At 36.9% G+C, this 25,357-nt stretch overlaps 1 protein-coding gene across 6 annotated transcripts in view; it reads left to right on the top strand.

Moving 5' to 3' along the window:
- The window catches only part of LOC134793779 (polypyrimidine tract-binding protein 2), a 635,946-nt gene that overhangs the window by 369,086 nt on the left and 241,503 nt on the right, over positions 1-25,357 (top strand). For 3 of the 6 annotated variants that reach the window (XM_063765453.1, XM_063765450.1, XM_063765446.1), the window contains exon 1: positions 6,353-6,938. The exons of the other annotated variants lie outside the window; for them this stretch is intronic. In XM_063765453.1, the coding sequence (XP_063621523.1) occupies positions 6,936-6,938 (3 nt within the window). In that variant the 5' untranslated portion in view covers positions 6,353-6,935. Of the gene's footprint in view, positions 1-6,352; positions 6,939-25,357 lie in introns of those variants that run through there. 6 annotated transcript variants of the gene reach the window in all.

Genomic DNA, 25,357 nt, shown 5'->3' with positions numbered 1-25,357 from the left:
GTATATTTTCTAGTAGCTAAAATTTAAGGTAGTATTAGTTGCTAAAAACTAGTATTGGTTAAGACTCGAGTCATTTGAGTCCTCTGCTTTAAGGCTCTTATAATTAAGACGAGTTCTTTTCAACTTGTTAGAGTCGCGAGTCTTTTGTAGAGGCATGCATGAGCCCTTTTCTTGAGAACTTGTAATTTATGTAAAATTCATGGATGTACCGAACATAAATCTTACAATAACGCCTATTTCCTTTATTGGATTGGATTCTTTATTCGGAGGCTCGAGTTCTTTTGAGTTGCGCTTAAAAAAGACTCAATAAAGGACTCTAATCGGCACTTAAAAGAATCAGAAGTTTTTTAAGCTCTGAGTCTTATAAAAACAAGTCGAGTTCCTCAATGTAGACTTAAAAGACTCGAGTTCCTACCAACACTAAGTTACTCAATTACAGCACAACTCAGTGCATTACGCACATTCAAAACGAAAAACAATGACTGGTATTTAATACACTGGGATATAAAAAATATTGTACACGTTTAACAAAATATGAAATACTGTTCACTGGGCGGATAATGCCTACAAATAAAAAAGTTTTCACGAACTTGCAGAACATCGTTGACAATATTTGAAAAGTAAAAAAAAAATGTTTCGAATTGCCAAAAATATTCAATGTATTACCTATATTTTTAACCGACTTCAATTTCATAGAAGGAGGAGGTTCTGTATTCGGTTGTGGCTATTTTTTTTTTTTCTATGTACGTTCACCGATTACTCCGACATCCGTAGTCCGATTTGAGTAATTCTTTTTTTGTTTGAAAGGAGCTACCTCCGAGTTGGTCCCATTTTAATTTGGTTCTGTTCTGATGATGGGATCCATGAGGAATTGAGGGAACTCCTCAATTTTTAAAGGCACATGCATGGTGTTTTGGGCGTTTTCTTAAGCAACTCGAGCACTTTCTCCCGAAAACCACTAATTTGATGAAGTAGACCTGATGATGATGATTATTTTGATGATAATGATGATGATTTCTTTAAATGTAAGTATGTTCACCGATTACTCCGGCACCTGTGATCCGATTTGAGTAATTCTTTTTTTGTTTGGAAGAAGTTACCTCCACGGTGTTTCCGTATTATTTTTGGTTCTGGTCTGATGATGGAATCCATGAGGAATTGAGGGAACTCCTCAATTTTTAAAGGCACGTGTTAAGTGATTTCGGGGTTTTCTAAAGTAACTCGAGCATTTGCTTCCGAAAACCACCAATTTGATGTACTGCAACTGTAGCCTTACCACGAGTTTGACATTGACATATTCGCTAACGTCTTATGCATCTAAATGTAACTTTTTATGCATCTCGCTCACACTAAGGTTAGTACGAGCGAGATGCATAGGAAGTAAGTTACACACATGCTAGCGAATATATCAATGTCAAACTCGTGGTAAGCTGGTAAGGCTATTACTGATCGGGGGTTAGGGTTAGGAGTTAAGGGGTCAGAGATTAACGGGTCGGGGAATGGCGGTTGAAGGGTTGCTGGTTCAGGATCGAGGGGTTCCTGGATCAGGGGTTGATGTGCTGTGAGGTTGAGTGATCGGGGGGCTGAGGGATTGGGTCAGTGGCGGGGCGGGCGGATGGATTTAGTTGACAGGAATTATAATTTCCCAGACGGACTCGAGAAAATTCCTGGTTCAGGGTCGAGGGGTTCCTGGATCAGGGGTTGATGCGCTGTGAGGTTGAGTGATCGGGGCGTTGAGGGATTGGGCCAGTGGCGGGGCGGAGGATGGATTTAGTGTAGTAGTGACAGGAATTATAATTTCCCAGACGGACTCGAGAAAATTCCTGATTACATACATATTTATTAAAGTAATAGGTACACGAATTTAGTGTTAAACATGATCTTGTTTTTCATTCATGCGTCGCGCTCTTAACAATGCGTTAAAACTAAAAATGGAAAAATAAAAACTTTTTACAAAAAAAGCAAACCGACTTCAAAAAGGATGAAATAAAATTTTATCCTTTTTGAAGTCTATGCGTTACCAACTGATATGTTTGAAGTCGGTGCCAAGCCAAGTAGTAACAATACCAGTCAAAATAATCAGCTTTATGGCTATAAATCCCATTAGAACTGCACTAATAACTATTACAAATGTGTAAGTAATTTTGTCTGCCTCTTTGTCGCCTTTTCAAGGCTAAACAACTGAACCGCTTTAGGTGAAATTTGGCAAGAAGGTAAATTTCTTAAATTGTTTTATATTTTGAAATGTAGTCCTCTGGATAAGGGACGGGAAATTACTCAGTCCCAATTTCACACTTGCGTGCTATAGACTGTTCGAGCATTAGTAAGAAATGCTCTTTAAAAAATACGAAGAAAAAAAATGCATTGGATTTCCACTAATGTGCCGACAAACATGGTACAGACTGCGCCAAGAAGGTTTGATCGTGTGTTCTGAGGTGTGTTCTTAAGCGTCCTCCACACTCGTGCGCGAATCGCGGCGCAAAGCCGCGAACGCGAGTGTGGAGTCCTGAACGCAGACCTGCGAAATCGACTCCACACTCGCGTTCGCGGCTTCGCCCGCGATTCACGCGCATAGTCTGGAGGGGGCTTTAGATACAATCGACGTCAAAGATATATTTACACTTTTGCACCTTACTCCTTTGTAATAAGGCGAAAAGTGTAAACATATTTTTAACGTCGACTGTACCTACAGAAAGTACGTTCATTGTCGTCGTGTAAGGCAATCCAACGTAGGTACATCCTTATCGAATCGCACCAAAATCATGGTATGCTTCAAAATTTGGCTTGGCACCGACTTCAAACATATCAGTTGGTAACGCATAGACTTCAAAAAGGATAAAATTTTATTTCATCCTTTTTGAAGTCGGTTTGCTTTTTTTGTAAAAAGTTTTTATTACATTTAAATTCAAGTAAGTAAGTGTAATATAAATGTCTAGAACATTGTGGGAGCAGATTTATTTTTATTTTTGAGTATATTGGTAAATGGTGTCTTGATATTACGTGCAACGGAAAACTGCTGTTAGGATGATAAGTAAGGGTGGTAGCATCTGCCTCCCTACAAAAAGTGCCCGACGACCGCGGTCTAATATCAGGGCATAATTATTACAACCACGCGTAGTTGTAATAATTATGCCCTGAATGATTTTAACTCGAATCCGATACGGCAGCTTCATGAGTAGGACCCCAGTAAGCTTAATAACCGCCGTATTCGAACTTCAAGATATTCACAAGAGACGACACGTACTAGACCCATTCTAGATACGTTATAGTTTGGATATCAACTAGTTCTCTTTTACAGCTCAATTCGGGCAACCAATGTCACTTTTACGTTAGATAGAGTAAGATATCTATTAGATGTGAATTGGATCTCTAAGTCATATCCTGTGGAAATCGTTCAACAGTATCTCCAGAATCGCGCAAATGTCAAATTTGACAGGTTAGATCTTAAACATATCGTTATCGTATCTTGGTGATGTCTAAAATATGTCTAATAGATGTCTATTTCAAAATCCGAATCGGGCCCTAAGGCTTGTGTTGTGAGTACTAGGCGACGATGTATATAATATATAGATTTATAACAGGAACAAATATTTGTGATAAACACACAAATAAATGCCCTGACCAGGATTGGAACTCGGGACCTGCGTCCTAGGCAGGTCACTACCGACTAGGCTACAGCGCTGTCAAAATTAATAACGCAGAACACACTAGAGCGGTTTCCAGTCCAGTGTGATACGGTCTTATATTTTATTACTGCCGGGCCGTATATCTTCAATTCCCTCGCCACTCAGTGAGCAAACGAAATCAGCCCGTAAATAGTGCACTGCTAAAAGGTGGATAATCCGGTCTTATCCCGCAACCGGCTTACGTACGTGCTTAACCCATGCTCAGCGGATCTTTGAGATCAATGAGATTTCCTGAGATTCTTGGACATTCTTACAGATTTAATGATGTTTAAGCAGATACATCACTAATATACGGTGATTTTTCAACGCATATCACTTTCACTTTGGGGTCAACCCCATAATCATGGAAAAATGGTTGTTCAAATAAAAAATCAACTATTTAGGTATATGACAGTAAAAATAGACTATAATCATCACATTTTGTACTCGCGAAGTCTGTTGCCAAATTATAAATGCAATTCGAAAACGGGGTATTTACCATGTGTATTTGTTTTAGCAATAGTATTCATAGTATTAGTATATGAGTTAAATGAGTTGTTAAACGTTGAAAACATTAAGTACCTATAAAACAATGATATAAACATGGATACTCTGTATGGTACCTACTGTTTTTGCGCTGTGCAATAAGAGTTATTTTATTGTAATACCTACACATAGTTCTTCGTATATTTGGGGATTTTAATAATACCTCTTGTAATTAACTTAACTATGATTCTGTAGCTAAAATGTCCTTAAAGGAAAGGCGTAAGCATAATTCAAGTCTTTTCGTTTTTAGAGTCCCGTGCCCAAAGGGTAAAAACGGAACCCTATTACTAAGACTCCATTGTCCGTCTGTCTGTTTGTCACCAGAGTCTCTTATCGGTAGATATAGAGTCTGTTATCTCATGAACCGTAATAGACAGATTGACAACTAGACAGTTGAAATTTTTACAGATCATGTATTTCTGTTGCCGCTATTACAAAAAACCGGCCAAGTGAGAGTCGGACTCGCACACGAAGGGTTCCGTACCATTATCTATAAAACGGTCACCCATCCAAGTACTGACCCCGCACGACGTTGCTTAACTTTGGTCAAAAATCACGTTTGATTGTATGGGAGCCCCACTTAAATCTTTATTTTATTCTGTTTTTAGTATTTGTTGTTATAGCGGCAACAGAAATACATCATCTGTGAAAATTTCAACTGTCTAGCTATCACGGTTCGTGAGATACAGCCTGGTGACAGACGGACGGACGGACGGACGGACGGACAGCGGAGTCTTAGTAATAGGGTCCCGTTTCACCCTTTGGGTACGGAACCCTAACGATACTAAAAATAAATAAAATAAACAAACGTGATTTTTTTTGCGTAATGTTACGAAACCCTTCGTGCGCGAGTCCGACTCGCACTTGACCGGTTTTTTCTAGCTCATTAACAATGCTACAAAAATCTATGTTTACAAGTGACATTCCTCGGAGGCGCTGAAATAATCCTATGCGTCCTCAGGTCAAGTATGCGACTCGTTCAGTTAACAAGACGATTTTCAATTTAGGTACGGTAGAACGGGGTGACTTTCAAATGCAGGGGCGACTTTAAAATTCTAGTTTTTAAGCCATAATATATATTTATGCGATATTTTTTACAGTAGGTGAATATGAATATATTGTAATCTAACTAGTTACAGGAACATTTTCAGTAAGTAATGAATAATGGTAATTCTATGGCCGTTTTAAATCTATCAAAGTAACCCCAAAATTTTCCAAAGTCACCCCGGTCTACGGTACCTTGATCTTATTACGTTCACGAGTTTCTTTAAACATAAACGGACAGTTCAACTGAACTTATGATAGTCACCTTTAGGTAATAACTGAAAAATATCAATTTTTCACATATGTTCATCAAATTTTTTGGTAACTCTAGTGACCTAGTTTTCTTGAGTTCGAATAGTGCGAAGAGCACATTTTTTTACTTTTGGATGTCGTGATACCTACCGTCTACTTACTTACATAATTATACACTTAGCTTCATATAGTAAAAATCTACCCATTGTAGAAACAATCTATAGGTAATATCATCTCTTTAATATATATACGTACCTACAGTATTTATTTATTTGTAGTTACGTAGAGTGCGCTAATCGCTTAAATGTTATATTTGGCATAAAGAAAGAAATTCCCATGAAATTAATATTTTGTATTATTTTAAGAAATAAAGATATCTTAATCTTTGGTTTACTTACGGTAATGAATGTATGAGTAATGTTGCGGGTGGCCCTAACACATTATATTTACATGGTTTTAATATGCATTTATATGTGCCTACTAATAGGATTCTTATTAGCAAATATAGCTGTCTAATTTTAAGCTGAATTTTAATCATTGGTCTTAATTGCTTTTAATGTTCCGATTTTTTTTAATGAATGGTAATCTTTATAAAATTTGTATAGAATAAGTATTTGAAGGCTTACAAGTATAAAAGTTTATCTTGTTTTCATAATCTTTTTTTTTGTTGAACAATAAACGGTTAAGTATATTTTGAGGGACGGAAAATATTATAGATACCTAAGTGTACCCAGCGATTTTCTGAAATATATTAAAAATACTCTACATTTTTCCTAGTCTTAATAATCTTACACAATTTCACTGTAATTCTATAATTTTAATTTTTGAGGGATGGAAAAGTTAATAATGTCATGTGCGCTCGTGGATGTTTGAAAGAGATCAGGTCGCGGTGGTCTCGGGTGCGGAGGCTGACTCTCGCGGCGCCTGCGCCCAGGTGCGGCAGGTGGGCCCGCCCCCAGCCCCTCCCCGCGGCCGCGCACCTGCCTCGCCGCTCAGTCCAACGCCACACGCCGGCCTGGCGTCTCGTGCTCGCCGCACACCGCCACTCTCTCCACACTCTCGCGAGCCCTGTGCGTCGTTTCTCGCTTCCCCCCCCCCCGACCGCTCAGTTTCCCGCCCGCTCCTCCGAACTTTGCAAAGTTTTTGAATTTCGCGGTGCGACGGTGCCGTCGAACGCTCGCAGCCGGCCGCGGATGCGGTCGTAAGAGTAAATAGCGAGGCCTCGAGGAGGCCGCTGCCGCCACGCTGTTCCCGCCGCAGCTCGCGTGCGTGTCCTACGTGACGCCTTGCGCCTGCTGCCCGCCGCTGTACCTGCCGGCCCCGCATCCCCAGCTCCAACTGCCGCTGCCCTTTCCGCTGCCCCTAGCCCTCCCGCTCCAAGCCCTAGACCCTCAACTCGCTAAACACCAGCGGCTGCGGCTCTCTAACATGGTAAGTGCATTTTCCCGCCGGCGCGCGCTCGACCGATAAGTTTTCGCGAATAGAGAGCACAATGCCGGTAAAGTTGGTAACAAACGGATCTGATAACAACTCTCGCGGGCCGCCGACTCGTACGCGATACAATCGCAGCCGGCAGCACAGATGCCGCGCGACTATAGCTCTACACCCCGCCTCACACATGACTCAAACAAACAAACATTGCTCATTGTGTAACACCGACTAATAAAGAGTTACGGACACGCTGAAGTGCTTTCGCTGATAAAGTTCGGCCATAACTGCGGAAAGTTAAGGTCCGCACGCATAAGTTAAGCGTATTAACGTTTGCCTCTTCTCTTATCCTAACTATTATGTTTTAATCTCCTGAGACTATTGAAATATAATTTCTGCAAGTTCTATTTTATGGACAGTGCGGGAGAACCTTTTAGCGTTAGACTTATAGTTTCTTCTTAAAGTTTTAAACAAGTTTTAAGTGCTTAAGTTGTGAACGAATGCGCGTTTTCTGCTAGAGTTATGCTAAAATATGAAGTTTACCTTTCCCATGTTACTCCGTCTCAAATATTTGAGTGTAAATTTCCTTGAGGTATAAAATAAATTAATGTTTTGAAAACGACGTAAAATACTCGAAACTCTTCAACAAAGTCTTCTATCCTCCACAAAACCTCGATGGTCGTTTATTTTTCTTCGGTGTACTTTATTTTGCCTCGTCAACGAAAACTTTTAATACGATTCGTATTCAACAGAAGTTGCAAGGGGAGGAAATCAAAGGGCGACCGCAGTCAATATCTAAATCAAGTTGTTTATAAACATTCCGACCGACTTACACGTCGGACGCCATGAAAGTAAACGTTGATGACAGAAGTTAGACTTAAATTAAAGTCGCATCAAACTTTTCTCATTAAAAACACTCTTGAAGAGGTGTGTTTATGGAGGTATTTTAATATAGTTTATTTAACCATAAACCTCTTGATTTCGACCCTGTTCGCATCTATCTAATTGGCTAAAATTTCGCTTGTCTTTTTACAAGCATGAATGACGCGTGACGAATTTCTGTTAGCAACCCCTTTTTAATTGATAATTTAATTTATTAGCGCCTGAAATGTTTAACGCCGTGTTTATACGCATAATGCCCGTGCATTTGTAGGAGCGTCACGTACGTCAATTGTCGCGTCAGAATAACGGAACACACAAGCGTTTCCGAGGAACCTGAACTATTACCATGCTAAATTTTCGCTGTGAGGTCTAGCCTGCTAAATAACGGCATTCGATCCATTCGAGTAGTTATGTGCTTACTCACTCCGCGTATCTTGTAATTTCATACATAATAGGTAGGTACAATCAAATGTAAAGAAGGCAATATGTTGCTGCCTCGAACTCGAAGCAAAGTCTAATACGGTCGAATTTATACTGGCGAATACTTCAAAATGTTTGGAAAAATTAAGAGAATTTTTTAGGTTTCACGTATTTAACATTCATTAATTTATAAAACACAGTATACTTACTGGATTTTCATTCATTTCATGCGAGGAAGGAAATAAATATCAAGTCCGTTACGACTTCTATGAAACATTTGGTTCTTTTCATAAAAATGGATATATACTTGTTTCTTAAATTAGAATTTGTTTATAATTTATTTTGTTATGCTAACACTCTGATCTCATTTCATGATACCAATTGTTTCACAACTTTTAACTACTTGGTTGTACCTACTTGTTCGTATAGAACATTTACGTCTTAAATTACATCCCAGTGCAGTTCATAAACTTAAAAAATGAAACGTGAAAACTAAGTACCGAATCAATTTCCACTACCTACTGTAATTGAGTTAAAAAAGCGCAATATACGGCCAGAAATACTCATACCTCATACTTCTTACCTTATTTCTACTGTAAAACCTCTCAGTCCAAAAAATATGGAACAAAATTAACTCTATTAACTTAATAACGTAGTTCTAAGGCATATATGGAAGAAAATATCAGGCAAAACCAAAACGAAGATTCGTACTTAATTACGACTTGAACTGGTGGACCATACTCGTAGTTATAATATTTAGACTATACTTGGGTGGCTTTTCTGTACTTAAAAAGGATAGCGAAAAGTTAACCCATTGACAGGACATTACCATTCAGTCGCTTTTATAACTCCAAGCTAGCGCTATTAATGTATCATTTCCATTATCACATTTCGTTCGAATTCTCTTTTATAATTAGGAATCATAATAACGATCGCGTGGCTCGGTATCGGTTTCACCGCAATTTTACTGGAAAGTCTGCAGTCGACCGAGCGGCACGGTATTCAGCAACTCGAGTATCGCCTAATTGCATATCTATCTAATAAGTGTGTAATTCAGATTCAAATTGATTTAGACGGGCCGCGAACGAATTCTATCACGAGATGCTTATGTTGGCATGATTTAGTCTGATGGTTTAATGGTAATTAGATGCTAAAATGTTGAAATAAACGAACGTATCAGCCAGCCTGTTTTATTAAATTAGTAGCGACCCGCCCCGGCATCGCACGGGTAGTTGAATCAATTTACACAAAACCTTAACAAATTATACACCTGAAACTTCCTCAAGAATCACTCTATTCATAGGTGAACACCGCATAAAAATCCGTTCAGTAGTTTTCGAGTTTATCGCGAAACCTACAGACAGACGCGGCGGGGGACTTTGTTTTATAATATATATTTATATAAACGTACGTACCTAGTTAATTGCTTAGTATTTAATTTTTTTACATATATGACTAGTTTTTTACTTATGACCGTTGGCCTAATTCAGTGACCCACTGCTGGAAAATGTATTTTGTTTTCTGCACTGGGTCCAATTGCATATGCATGCTTACTAGAAGGTTAAGGCCACGACGATAGGCGATAAAAGCGCGACTATCTTCGACCAGCACATTTTTTTGACAAATGAATGTAAGTGAGAAAACAAGCACTTTGCCGGCCCGACGAACGTGAGAGATTATTAAAGATTGCTTTCCAGCGCGTGCGTGCCCGCGCCTCGGATCATCAAATTACCACGTTTTACCATGAAGCATCCCCTTCAGAACTTTAAACACTTTTTTGGCAAATAAACTCGTGATTTGATAGTTAATTTCTACTTTTTTAGCACTTTAGAAAGTTCTATTTTCCACGATGTTTTTAATTTCGTTTGTACTTATAAATACTATTGAAAATCTGCTCCTAAGCATACCAAAGGTTTATGTTCAAATTTCAGTTCGATAAAAGTGAAACATAGAATCCTGTAATATTGGGCCAGCGATATGTGTCAGATAAGTGTCAGTCATGTCGCTGCCCCAATATTACAGGGTTCTATGTTTCACTTTTATCGAACTGAAATTTGAACATTGTCATAGTGACATTAAGTCGAATTTCAACTATCTTGAAATATTGTAACATAGAACCCTGTAATATTGGGGCAGCGATGTCATAAGAACCGTTTTTCGACGTCAAAAAATGTATTGAGATCTTCCACTATTTAGATTTATGCCTCTTCCGTCGCTGTGTGCAACTGTGCCGAATTATCGGGCACTCGCCAAAGACTAGTATTTACATACCTACAGTGTAAATAGGGCATGCTCCCGGGAATTCCCGGTTCTCATATTCCCGGGAATTCCCGGGAATTTTATACTGTAAAAGGAACCGGTACTGAAGACCCGGTACCAGAACTTCCCGGTTCTCATTATATGACTATTTATTCCCATTTAATAGTAGTAATGTTTTAGTACTTTAACTCAGGACATTATATAACATTTAATAATGGTGCTATGAAACGGGGGACCCAAATAACCCGACAAACTAACCTAGTAAAGTAGGCATTCGTGCAGGCAGGCCGTGCCGTCATAGTGCTGAGTGCATCGACTACGCTACAGCACAGCCGTGTGGCTCGGCCTAGGCGGAGAAAAAGGGTGCCGGTTAATTTCGTAAAATAGGTTGGAACGCCAATAAGTGTTTGTATATAATAAAATAAGTCATTTATTAATTCTTATGCAATTATTTATATGAAAATAAGTCATTTTAAAAGATTGTACGCTAACACAAACAATTTCTTAAAAGTAATCAAAAGATGCCTTGAGAACCGGGAAGAACCGGGAATCCCGGTTCCGGCCATGCCCAGAACCGGGAAATGAAATTCTTGGTACATGGACCGGTACTGCATGCCCTAAGTGTAAATGAGCATGTTAGTTTGAATTCCTTTGAAATTTAACCTTCTTTCTAATTTCAATTATCCTTTGTTAACACAACATTCCTGAATTTGCCAGTTTTAAAGCATTTTTATTTATTCTCACCTATTTCAAACAGAATTTTCGGTGTTTCGCAAACAATATCAACGAATCGGTAGCAAAGTAGCTTATGCAATGTAATTCATTACTCACCTACGGAATAATCACTAAATGTGCGGTCAGGGCCCGGCCCACTGATGCAGACCAGTGCTCCGATATCCATATTGGACTCTTAATTAAAACACCACTGCAAACAGAGAACTAGTCTAATATATAATTATGCTAAAATCATTTATAGATTCGTATGTATGTATGAACTCTTTATTGCACAAAACACAAATTTTTGGCACAGGATAGGCTGAACAAGGGCGAACTATTTTATTTATTCTATATGGTTAATTGCATCTTGCCGTAATTTGCTTTATTACTTAGTAAAAAGTCTTATTTTTCTGCTACTCATTTTTTATACGTTTTATGGTAGGTATAGTGGTATTAGTTGTAATAAATAATAGCAAAAGTTACCATACGCATATTGTTTACTTAGCTTATCAAATTGAATAAAAAATCGGAGAAAAGTAGGTATGATTTGTATCTTTCAGTTTAAGTACTAATGATTCGTACAATTTGAAATAAATAAAATACCTGTTGGATTCTGCATTGTCTATTCCAAAAATAAACTGCGTTTAAATTCGTAATAAAAAACAAGTAGACTCTAAAAACAACGCATGAGTAATCTAAGTCGCGTGAGATGAGCGCTGAGAAAAATTATACTAATGTGGTCACAAGTCACTAGCGATCCATACGTAATCCGGTGAGATGAGGGTCGAAAGGCATTCCCGTATTTACAAATGAATAATTAATGATTTTTGTCTTTGAATGAATGTAGACTATGATAAAACAACGATACCTAATTGTGTTTGGGGTTTTTAGAATTGTCTCGATGAGTATTAGTTGCCTGTGGAAAAAAAGTACAGTCAGCGATAAAAGCTTGTACCAAAAATGAAATATTTGCCAAAAACTTATTAAACGTATGAAACTGTTTGCAATTTGTTTATGTATGGTGTAAATAAATTTGTACATCGCACTTAGAAATTGGAGCATTACAATAACTTATATATTGTTTAATACACGTGAAAACTACAGCCATATTTAACAAATGAGTAACAGAGGATATACTTAAATCTTGTTTACCTGCTTAAATAAAATAACAGCAGTCCGTACGTCTCTCAAAATATCAACGTACCTACTCTTACTTTTCAACAGCCAATATTAATTTAACTTCGTTAAGCGCTTCAATATTTTGGGTTTGTGTAGTTAACACTTTATTAAAATTTTCTCGTGATGTCAACATTGTGGTATAAATATTTGGAAAATCAGTCGCTACCGCCTACTGATTGAGGCAAAGCAAATAAATATAGGGTCATCGCGCTGGCTTGCGGACCGGAACGGACATACACTCACGTAGTAGACCACTTGTACCTACTTATTCCAGTGTGCGTTTACGAGGAATTCCAAGTATTTTAATACAATTAGGAGTCTAGTAATCGCATGTTTTCTTATACGTGTTATTGTGTTGTATTGATTTGTAATTGCTAATCATTTTGTAATGTGATGAGATGAAAACATCGGAAGACCGAGGAAGCAGTATTTATAAAAAACAACACAAAATCAAAATTCTTCTAAAAGGACTTCACACAGAATCACATTACTACTACAACATTAACTATAAAACAAAGTGCTTTAACCGTTTATCTCCAACGCGTTTACAAACCGCCGCCATATTGAAATATGGTATTAGAAGACTGAGTAACAAAATTTTTCTCACTAATTACTCGGTGTCACGGCGATTGTGCACGGAACTGCGACGCCCGGACAAAGGACTCCGACGTTCATTAATAGGATCTTTCCGAGTGTCTAGCGCAAAACGACCACTTCTCAAAAGAAAACCAAGCCACTTGTGACCTTTTCGCCAAGAACAACTGCAGCGGAATAAAACGAGGTCCTCGGGAAATATTAATATTGGCCAGTATTCACGCTGCCTTAATAGTTATAATTTGTTTGTTTGTTTGCGAAAGGGTGTTCTGGCTGTTTAATTGTCTTGGCGTTATATCCTTTCATGTTTAAAATGGATTTTAATCTTTTGATTGCTTGAACGTCATTGGCATGATTCCGTTCAATTACTTTAAAATATTTATTGAAGATTTGTAACGTTTTGGTTTAAGAGCGAAACTTCGATGACAAAAAATACTTAGACCAATTTTATTAGGAAGACTTAAATATGCGCATTCAGCAAAAGTAGATCACTTTTTAATTTTTCAAACGCCGTTGGATTTTTCAACAAAGAACCAACGCTAGCGGGTTCCATTTTATTATACCTGCTTATAATGAAAATAAGACACTAGATGAGAAAGGAAAAGAAAAAAATACTTACCTCTTTGTGATGCAGGTAATGAAAGAAAAATTCAGGTCAACGTGACTTTCAGGGGCTTGATACAATAGGTACATAAGCTTATTAGCTAACTCTCTCGTATTGCCCCGTTTCTAAGACATGAAACTTCAAAAAAATCTTTTGTTACATTTCCGAGTTTTCGGTTTCCTAAGATGCTTACGAAATATCGGAAAATTGTTAAATACGTCTATTTTATTTGCAGCGTTCGTTGATAGCAAAAAATACCGTCTAAAAATGGAACTGGAAGTAACGAATTTTACGTTTAAGGATATAATGTTCTTTTATTATAGTATCAAAATGGTTAGTTATTCTACTAATTAATACTTTAGTGTATTGATAAGCTTTTATTGCGGGTTTTATGATTATTAGGTACTATTCGTTGATGCTCATATTTTTAACAAAGTAATAAATGATGTAGCAAAAAAGCTAGTATATTTTACAAGTCCGGGGAATGAATGCCGAAAACCATTTCTAATCCCTCTGAACGCAGTCACCATTAATGGAATCGCAAACGGAGAAAAAACGTAGCCGTAAGCATTCAAATAGTCGGCCATTAATGGCAATATTGGTTTACGGGGCCGCCATAACGATCCAGTATCGAAACTATCATACGCAGTTGATTCGGAAGTCGTTGACCGGAATTTTATTTTAGTTACTAGCGATTTTTCTGATATTTGCAATAACGTTCATTCGACCCGCGTCGGGTTTCTTGGAAATTTAATTGAAACTGGATGTTTTAAAAGTTCTCTGATATTAGCTTAAAGTGGAGTGGATTGGTAGATGCACAAGGCTAAACAATTACACTTTCTGATATCCTGCATAATTATGTTTTGACCTAAAGGAATGGAAATGAATTAAATTAGATCTTTGTCATCATGACCTGAAGGCCTCAATAAGGCCCAAATATGTCTTGAAATCATAGATTGAGACTGTTAAAGAACCATGGGAAGAATTGAACCTAAATGAAATGCGAAAAGGAGACAAAGAAGTTTCTTTAAAACTGTCAACGACATGTAAAGTTTTACTTCAAAATATTCAAAGTTGTCCACTTTGTTCAACGCCAGAAACACGATAAATCGTTGTTGGACTTTACAATATTCCCGCTTTTATTATTTTGCCGAAGCTGCGATAGTTTTGGCGGTAACCATCTTGTGTGTAGCCATAACTCAGAAAACAATAGCGGCGGTCCACAAATAAACGCGGAAAACAAACACGAGCACGCTTTCATAGACCCAATCTCTTTTATTATATTATAGGAAATATTAGAACTAATTTTATTTTGTTATTGAATTTCCTTCTTAGTCGAAAAATAATACGCTGCTTCCTTCTTCCCGAAAAACTTTTTTCTCCATTGAGATCGAATTAGGAAATGAAATGATATACATACTCAAACAACTTTAAATATCATATTATAACTTAACTGTATAAAATAATACAGTCCATATATCGGTGTCGTTAAATAATCAAATCTAAGCAAAAAAAATTAGTTACAAACCAAAGAGGTCGTGCAGGATCCGGGAACGATCAGGAAAGTAGAAAAAACGGAACCTACAAAAACTTGGAAACATCGCAAAAAGACGAGTTTATTCACAGTTCCCTAAAATCAGTACATCAAGACAGATATTGCTCAGCGTTTAAAAATCCCTATGCAAATTGTTTAAAAACTACGTTCGGAAACTCCAGCAAAAAGCTCCACTAAACGAACTGATACAAATTGAAACATTCCGCCGGTTCACAACTGAATCAGTTTCGACTTCATGCCTGGGTGCGCTGTACAAAGCAATATCTCATCGACGAATGAAATCAGATCACGCATGTGATGTAAATAATAAATGGAGAGTTGGTCTGTGAACTGTGCGAATTAAAAAGCAACATGTTTTCAGGCAATTAAAATAAGTTTCTTAATTAAAGACTATACATAAACTACATATAGACTATAATTGAAGGAAGAATAGAAAAAAAGAGAGGCAGTGGAAGGATGAGACGTGCGTTTTTGGACCAAGCTAAAGAGAAAATCAATGTAGTGACGTATCAGGAGCTTAAAACAGTGGCAGGGAGAAGAACGGAAAGGCGATTACTCCACTGACAAGAGCCAGGCTCTTAAAATTATGATGATGATTGTGGCGTCTAGGTTCTGTTGTATTACAAGGTGATAAATAAAACTCAGTTGGTCAGTCAGGTGTGCTCCGCGACCCGCCTGTACGCCATGACAGTTGACAACAGAATGTCGACTTGCAGGTAGTTCGCATTGCACTTTTATTGTATAAACGTCACATCTCTTCCTTTTTATAATGATTTATTTATTTTATTTTATGCGTTAGCCATGCAACAATAGTTCAGTCATCTCACATCTGTTTATCTTATAACTGCTAGGTTAATTTAGATTCTAATTCCGACATACTACCACCGGTTCGGAAAACAGCGTTAACCTCAGACCCGAGAAGAACCGGCGAAAGAAACTCGGCGAGGTGTGGATATATTCATTTCTCAACCGTTCAACAATAAACATTTTTTAACAATATAACCTTGGAATATTTACACTATTCCTAGTATCTCTCTCAGTTGCTTAGCGGTCAGCTGGAAGAGATCCTTTAAAGGGATGAGTTCGCCTTTGTACACATTTATTCTATTCTCTTATTGTTATGTACTTGTTTAGCGTAATAAAGTGTTTTAATACAATTATGGTTTTACTTTTACAATATCAGTCTCTCTCCTTCTCCTTTTTTCAGTTTTGAATTTTGAGTCTGCTTTCTTTTATTCAAAATGATAATAACTCGAGGTTTAAATATCTTACGAGTTTAACCTTAATTGATACATATTTTCTTTGGATGCTTACACTTTTCTAGGTATTTTCATTAGCGTTCAAGCTATATACACGTTTCACACAATTAATACCTATTTCGTGAATTTCCAATAAAATTGTAACATACAGGTCGCTTTCCAATAACATCTCGTACACGTACATTATTTATTGGCAACAACTGATTTCCTCAGTTTTACTTGGCTGTTTGATAGGTAATATAGTATAATATATAGATATAATGCAATTTCTAATATACGTAAATGGTCCAATGTTAAGTAAGGTAAAAAGTCATACCAGATATCACAACCTATTTAGTTTTACTTGTGTACTGGTATGTTATTTACGCAAACCATGATCTATACAAATAGATTTCTATTACTCGGGTAAAATGATGTAGGTACCTACATATTTGACCGTTATTATTATAAATTGCATTGGATACATTATTTTATTACCGTTTTTTAATTATAATACTTGCTGAATACAGTATTGACCTCAATTATATTCAAGTATGGTATATCGACCTACTGTTAATCTAGCAACTTAATGTTACTTATACAATGAATGATATTATTTATGTTATGAAAACAACTTTAATCCCTGCTTACAATTGGAAGTTGATTTTAGCCTTGACTATAGTCTACAGTAGCCCTTGACTACAATATACACAGCCTTAATTTGACCATGGTTACAGTCACATTAATATTTTTTTATATAGACATTTTGCTTCCCTTAGGTTCAATTACTTACAGATATATTATAGAGCAAAACTAGCACCTGTGTATGTTCATTTTGATGGTGGCATATATTGTTTAACTCTAATTATGTATATTTTACAAGGAACCAATGGAATTTCATTACCATGAACACGGTTTCACCGAGTACATTGTTCGAAGATTTACTTTATTATTATTCCGTTGCTTTAATAAAACCCTAGGCCATTTTGGGTTTTAGTTCATACTTGGTACTTAGTACCTGTACGATAATTAAACAACGACTTAAGTAAATAACTCTTTGATAATATATATGTACTCTTGCAAATATAGAGGCTCGATCTGCAACCTCAATTTACAAGGTTTGTTTGTTTTTGTTAGTTTCAACCTCAACTAAGCAAACTGCAATTTGGTGCAATCAAGATCACGTCTGGTCCTTACGTTTTTATACGTACACAGTATAAATTTCCCACTAACGTGCCTTTTTATTACACTTAATTAAAACTCATCTCTATCTGGGTAACTGTCCGATATTGACGCCATCGCTTGGCCGTTCATTTTACGGATTTGGTTACTATGTTCGTATGTGTATGTTTTCACTATTAGGAACAAGTCATATATAAAGTAGCGCAGTGGGAGTGCAAGGTTTCACGCATCGTCACTGATTGGTACTTTGTATTTTTTTCAGCATTTACTTTAGATACCTACACAATGTGTGGCATTGTGACGGACCCAGCGTCTATTTATTTACCTTAAATTGACCTTTGACCTGATTGTAAATTTATAGAATTACTATTGTGTTCTTTTGGCCCTAAAATTAGTTGATTGGCTTTAGGTAATTTATTTATTTTTGGACTTTAATTTAGTCGGCCCGTCGACTTTTATCGGTACTCATTTAGTCCTAGTGCAGCTTTGCATTTTGAATTGGCCTTTGTAGGCACATTTATCACATGCCGGCACATTTTATCTTTGAGGGGGAAGGCGGCGCCATTATCGCAATTCTGTCTACCTGTTTGTTATGTTTGCCCAAAAACTCTTTCAGTTGCCTCCTAACATTTTATCAAATTTGTTCCCATAATCACTTGTTTATTGTAACTGAAACCCCTAGATTCAATATTTTCCTTTAGATCGGCGGAGGCTTAATTTTCCGCATTGAAATCACATTTAGAATCATTAGAAATAGATTAGATTAGAAATTTCCAAAGTACAATTCTTGTTGCATCAGTCGAAACACGAATCGTTCATACAAACTCTGTTTTTGCGAAAAGTATTCTTATAATTTGTCGACAGCAACTTTAAAAATGTCCATTACGCTAGCTTCTGAAACGTGCGTACTTGGAAGAGTGCTCGCAGTTAGCAGGCACACGACACTCAGGCACATTCTAAAGCGGACAATTAAGAAATCATTGTAATACTATCCGTAAGTAAGCACGGAACATGTGCGTTAGGTAAGTACCTTCTAACTACCGAGTTTCTGTACTTAAGGAGTTATCGAAGTAACCTAACGTGTAACAAACAGAACAGGTAGACACATATACATAGGATTGGACCCCAAGACATACATTAAAGTTCAACGAGTCTTTGTGACAATAACCTGAGTTTCACTCCTTAACGTTAATTATAGTCACATATTACTAACAATTTAAATTTTATGGAATTTTTCCTGAGCTATATTTATTTTTAATTCTGAAGAACTTATCATTTGCACTACATGGGCCGATATCCCATGCAGCACTCGCGGAGTTTTCACTCCAATGGTATTTCCTTATTCGGACTTAGGTCCCACTCACGGAGTCTTCACTCCAATTGTAGGTATTTATTTATACGGAACTCGTATCTTGCATAAACTATACATTAATACCATTGTCTTTTCAGCCTATGAAACTCGACTTTTCTAGTTTTCATATTTATAGGCAAGGTTGCGTCAATGTCTAGTTAGTTATTTTAAATACACCATAGTCGGCATCAGCAACCCCGCCCCACCACCATAACCGCGGTACTTGCATTTGAAAACTCGTTTAAATAATTAAATAAAGAACTTATTTAAGGAGGACAAGGTAAGCATTTCATGAGTTTCCAAATGTAATCGATCACCGCGCAATCATTGCTGGCGCGGCAGAATTATTAAGCATTGCCATACCTTCCCAAGGCCCACGGTCCTACCAGCTGTAGTAGGTACTTTCTAAGTTCGGTGGAAGAATTTTTTACATTTATTCGGAAAATGGTTTTTTTTTATTATAATTATTTTCAACAAAATCTGTTTACTGCACACATGTACGACTCTAGATTCTTCAGACTCTCAAGACTCTTAGACCCTTTAGACTTCTTTAGACTATTTAAACTCTTACAATCTTTAGACTCTAACTTAGATTCTGTAGTCTCCTTAGACTCTAGACTATTTAGACTATTTAGACTCTTTACTTTTTAGACTATTTAGACTCTTTACTCTTTAATCTCTTGAGACTCTTTAGACTCTTTAGACTTTTTAGACTATTTAGACTCTTTAAACGCTTTAGACTCTTTAGACTATTTAGACTCTTTAGACTCTTTAGACTCTTTAGACTATTTAGACTCTTTAGACTCTAGACTATTTAAACTATTTAGTCTCTTTAGGCTCTTTAAACTATTTACTCTTTAGACTCTTTAGACTCTTTAGACTCTTTAGACTCTTTAGACTCTTTAGACTCTTTAGACTATTTAGACTCTTTAGACTATTTAGACTCTTTAGACTCTTTACTCTTTTAACTCTTTAGACTTTTCAGACTCTTTTCACTCTTTAACTCTTTAAACTCTTAAGACTCTTTAGGTTTAAACTCTTAATAAGACTCTTTAGGTTCTTTAATCTAAACTTATTTTTATTTTTTATTTCCTTATACATATATTATGTGATGTGAAAAGCAGTATGGGTCACATGGTAGCAAAATTATTTTCACTTTGGGCGTTAACACTTGAATCCCTCACTACGCTCAGTATTCCATTTTAATACCTCGCTTCGTTCAGGATTCAATGTTCGCCGTCGCCGTAACCATGACATTTTGCTCCTTAGCGACACAACCTAATGTTTAATTGAAGCAGAGTTGCATCTGTTTTGCTTCGTTCCATTTTAAACAAAACAAAATCAACCCTGAATCCTACACTATAGATTCAAATTTCAATAGCAAATTTCAGACTTTTTCCTTGTATGGCTGGGCCCCAGGAGGGTGAGTGCAATATTAACACAACAACATTTACAACCATAAAAGTATTCCATTTTTGGAGAATACTCGTATTAAGCTTAAGCTTTACGACAAATTTCACCGACAGTATCAGTTTGTTTACTTATTTTTCCTTTTGCATTATAGAAACGAGACCCAGATAATATTATGCTGATTTGGTTAAATAATTTAAATGCATATCTAACTAGCACACGTAAGCTAAGTAGCACCATGTTGTATAGCAGATGATCTGTTGATTTTTATTGAGTCTGACGCTAAATAAAGCGTACACTTATTATTTATTTAGGTAGATAACTTCTGGTTAAAAGTGTTAACCCTATTATGTGAACTATTATTAAGCATTTGTCGTTAATTTGATACATTTGTGAGCTAATAATAAACTACAGCGCACCCAGATATTGTTTCAACAACCGTTAACGCAGACAGCACCACGTTGGTATACTTAGTTACCAGTAGTAAATTACCGGTGAACAGACATATTCAGCACTATACAGCAATATGCGCGACAGTTTATTTATTATACGTATAACTTAATTATAGTTTTACACGCCTCCTTAAATACACAGTCGCTATAAAAGTTTTATTTCTATTTTATAATAACTTATTTTACTGTATTTGGCTTCATTTCTGTTCACCGACCCGTTTTTTGGAAAGGTAAAAGCATTAAATAGTATTTAAACTGAATAAGACGTTGAAATGTGCCCTATAGTAATAATATTAGCGTAAAAATAGTTCTTTTCTCGATCAAAATATAGTTTAAATACCAGAAGTGTACCTTATAAAGATGTTTATGTGCTCAGAGCTATAAATTAAGTCCACAATGGGTCCATCATACCTGTGCTATTTGGGTCATTCGTCTCCCTCCCTTTTATTGAAAAAATAATTTCAAACTGATAACTTTTTGTCGGTTATTTAGCAACTACATCGATTTTTTGTTTTTTCTTACGTTCTTTATCCTCGTCGCCATTGTGGCGTCTAGGTTCTGTTGTATTACAAGGTGATAAATAAAACTCAGTTGGTCAGTCAGGTGTGCTCCGCGACCCGCCTGTACGCCATGATAGTTGACAACAGAATGTCGACTTGCAGGTAGTTCGCATTGCACTTTTATTGTATAAACGTCACAATGATGATGATGTAGATGATGATGAATTAAAGAAAATACATCAACTAGTGCTAGCTAATACACCAAAATATTCTCCATGTGGAAATTCTTTGTTTGTTTATTTTAAATAGTGTGTTTTAACACTCTGGGATTTTGATATGGCTGCCATCCTTTTAAGTTTTAATTATTGGCCGCACCCTGATTCGGAAAAAGGATAGCGATAAAAAAAATCTTTCTCCGAGCGAAAAGTCCTAATGCATAATGTAAGCAAATTGCCATCACAGCCTTGCAGCGTCCGGCCACGGCTATCATTTCCAAGATAAGCGCTTAAAAGCCTTGCGAAAAGCGCTTTCAGCAGAAGTACTACCTTCACCGTCCCCATATTTTTTGCTTTGCAAAACGCCGAGAGTAAGTTATGGGACGTGTTACGTGCTAGGCATCCTTTTGATCTAAATCACCGTTTACTTTGAGAGATCAACATGGCTTTGAAATTATTGGCCCATATCCAGATTTAAAAGGCCGGTATGAAAAGTTCACTTACAAATCATTTAGCGTTTTCTCTCACTAATTATCTGAGTAACAGAAGAGACTGTAATGATTTTGGAGTGTTTAAGTTTATAATTATTTAATCAACTGATGATAAATCATCAGTTGATTAAATAATTGTTGCATAGTTGTTAGATTTGCATTCGCATGAGGAGTTATTTTTATTTTTTTAATTTTACTTATGTTTTACATTTATACATTACAGATTATCTTTTATCATTGTAATAAGGTAATAACTCATTGTTATTATGGGTTAATGTGTTTACCTTTCGGTTTGAGAAACGCATCTCTTAAATAATGTATCATTTTCCTTCAGAAATAACCATAAACATTACATTAGATGCATTCTATAAGTCAGCGTTCAACATCTTCCCACACAAACAAAATAGATTCGATTCGAATGCAGTTGCATCGCTAGGCTCTCGGGTCGCGGCGCGCGGGAAGGTACTTGCAGCGTAATGCTGCACTTGCCCTGGTCAGGAAGCGATGAGGAATGCAGTCAGGCGCGTTTGTACCGCCGCGGGGCGAGGGGCGCAATGGAGGGGCGGGGGGGACGCGAGGGCAATGCACGCGGCGCGGGCGCAGCTCTGCCTCCCATTCAGTGCAGTGAGATGCTTTGTTTACGGTATTAGAATGTTCGAATGTCGGTTTGTACCATGCTAGGTGTCGATTTAAACTATTCTGTTTTTAGTTTACACATATCTATAGAGAAACGAAATTTGAGTTATTTTTCTGTTAGGATTGAAACACACGACCACACGCGCCAATTGATGAATGTTAAGAACAAAATTTTCATCTGTGGCCGAGTAAAATCTTCAGCTAAGTACAAAAATGTTGCTCTACCTGAATACTAAGACGGTATTATCTTATACAGTAATGTCAATGATATAATTTTCAAACTAGCATAGAAACAGTCTCGGAAATAATATCCTTGCATTGATTATAGATTTATAGCTTATATGCACTGCAGCAGCTTACATTTCCTACATTCAATGAGCTCGCATTCTGTGAGAACTAATCAGGTACCTTTAAGTTAACTGGAAGAGATCCTTCTAAGGTATCCCTAAGAGGGATCTCGTTCGCCCTTGTACTATATTTATGTTCTATCTGATACTCGTATACATGTATTATTCCTCTCTTCCGTACAATAAAGTGTTACTTACTTACTTTCTAATCAATTTCATATTCAATGGGCATCATACTCGTACTTTAACCCTTCAAGGTTTTGGTTGGAGTCTGCCCTTGCTATAGTTACCGTGTGATTTTTCATGGCATTTGCTCTTGATTAAAACGTTTATAAATTCAATATAAATACTAACATGCCCCCTCTTAACTCCAATCCGATTTCAGCGTTGCCAGAACAGAGTCTCAGCAGTGCTTTGAGCCGAGTACTGCAATTTCTCTGTGCGAAGTGCGTTTGAAAACGCGAGCCCCGTTGGTATAACCAATGCTTGCCGGACGCCTTAAAACAACCAGTGTATGTCGACAAAACAACTACCTACATGTAATCTGTAAGATCTGTTTTATATCCAAGATACAGAAATGACAGTTCGATTTAAGGTTTAACCAAATTTAGGGCTTTATCCCAGAGTCAACTTTGGCAACCGAATCCCAAGAAGTTGCGTCGGTATTCTCACAAGTCGCTGACATTTGACTTTTCAACCCATGAAAATAGACTTCACATTAGAATTAGTCCGCTTTCCTCAGGATGTTTTCGTACGAAGAGAAACTAAATGGCAAATATTTCATACTTAAGATCAGAGAACGTAGTGAGAAATTTGAGCCCACTACCTCGATGCTTGACGCTCTGTCTTTGAAGTTCAGTTTCAAGTTCAAGTCTCTACTCCTAATCCACTTGTACTGGTTAAACAGAGATGGATCTATGGAACGCGATGAGAATATTAGGGAATGCAGTCGTTGTATGGACTACTCGGGGATTACCCCGTAGTTGGCCGATTAAGCGGCGCGCCGTGGTTTCCCGACGCCTGTATTTGGTTTGTTTTCGAACGCGTACGTGTATTTGGGATATTATCGGTTGGCAGAATTAATTTGGTTTTGATTTAGTTTGAATATACCATGCGGTTTCGAATCTAATAATAATGATAGAATATGATTTTCAAAATGAAAGGATTAAACAGAACATAGCGGAGACTATGCATGCACTTTGTGTACTGACTTTTTTGTAAGAAAGCATGAGATATTCAAACTCTATAGCCTAATATAATTATAGTATATTAACGCGCTTTATGAAAGGTTTCTAGTAATTTTACATACTATATGTAAAAGTATGTAAGTATCTTGTGTTTCTTATAAGTAGTTAAAGCCATGAAAATGTTGCTTGATTTTGATATAGAATTTACCCTGTAATATTTATGTAATTGTTAAATTTTATGCTAAATGCTATTTTTATTTTTTTACAGGTACGTGCGAGTTGTTAGAGAAAATACACGTAAATAACGTTCGCTTTTTGCGTAAGTAGTGGATTTAATTTTATTTTAATCCATTATTTAGTTGACCCCTTTCCTTACTTATGTACTTATTAGTTATTTTTTTTTTTTTGCATTGTTGTGAGTCAGAATTGCACTAAGTAGTAAAAATAGCCGATTAACTTCAATGTTATCGATATCAGGATAAACATTTATAGTTGGGAACTTATTCGTGGTTTCAATTGCAGTTATCCGGTTTCCGGTTCCGGAAAACTATTGTCGATTTTATTTTCATATTCGAAACATGTAAATATGTTTAGAATATGAAACGAATATGTATGAAACGAGTATGAATATGATACGGCGCTGTTTGTCGCCAGTATGTATGTCAAGGTTTTTAGAGGCAGTCAAATTATAAAATGACAATTCCAGGTTAGTCGGTAAGCATTTAAGAGCCCATCAACGTGCACACTAGCGCCACTGCTAAATAATCGTGATTATTTAAATTTAACGAAAGATATTTAAAAAAAGGGGGCCGCTACGTACTGTATTTTGTTTTTAAGTACCTTTTGAATACATCAAACTAGTTTTTGTGTTGCTGGATTCGTCAATCTTAGGCGTCCAAAGTTAAAACGGCCGTTTTTGTTTTGAGTTCATTATTATTATTTAGCAGTGGCGCTAGTGTGCACGTTGATGGGCTTTTAAAGGTGACATTCGGATTGCGATCGCAGAAGAGCGCTGGGGGCCTAGGGATAAGAGCGTGCGACTTTCAATCCGAAGGTCGCTGGTTCAAACCCCGGCCAATGAGTTTTTCGGAACTTATGTATGAAATATCATTTGATATTTACCAGTAGGTAGGCGAAATGCCTGCTGCAGCGTTAAAGTCAATATCCTTGATAAAATTAGTGATGATTTGAACGTTCTAATCG

The sequence above is a fragment of the Cydia splendana genome, chromosome 9 (assembly GCF_910591565.1).
Source record: "Cydia splendana chromosome 9, ilCydSple1.2, whole genome shotgun sequence".
Lineage (NCBI taxonomy): Eukaryota > Metazoa > Arthropoda > Insecta > Lepidoptera > Tortricidae > Cydia > Cydia splendana.
This window is presented reverse-complemented; position numbering and strand designations above follow the sequence as displayed.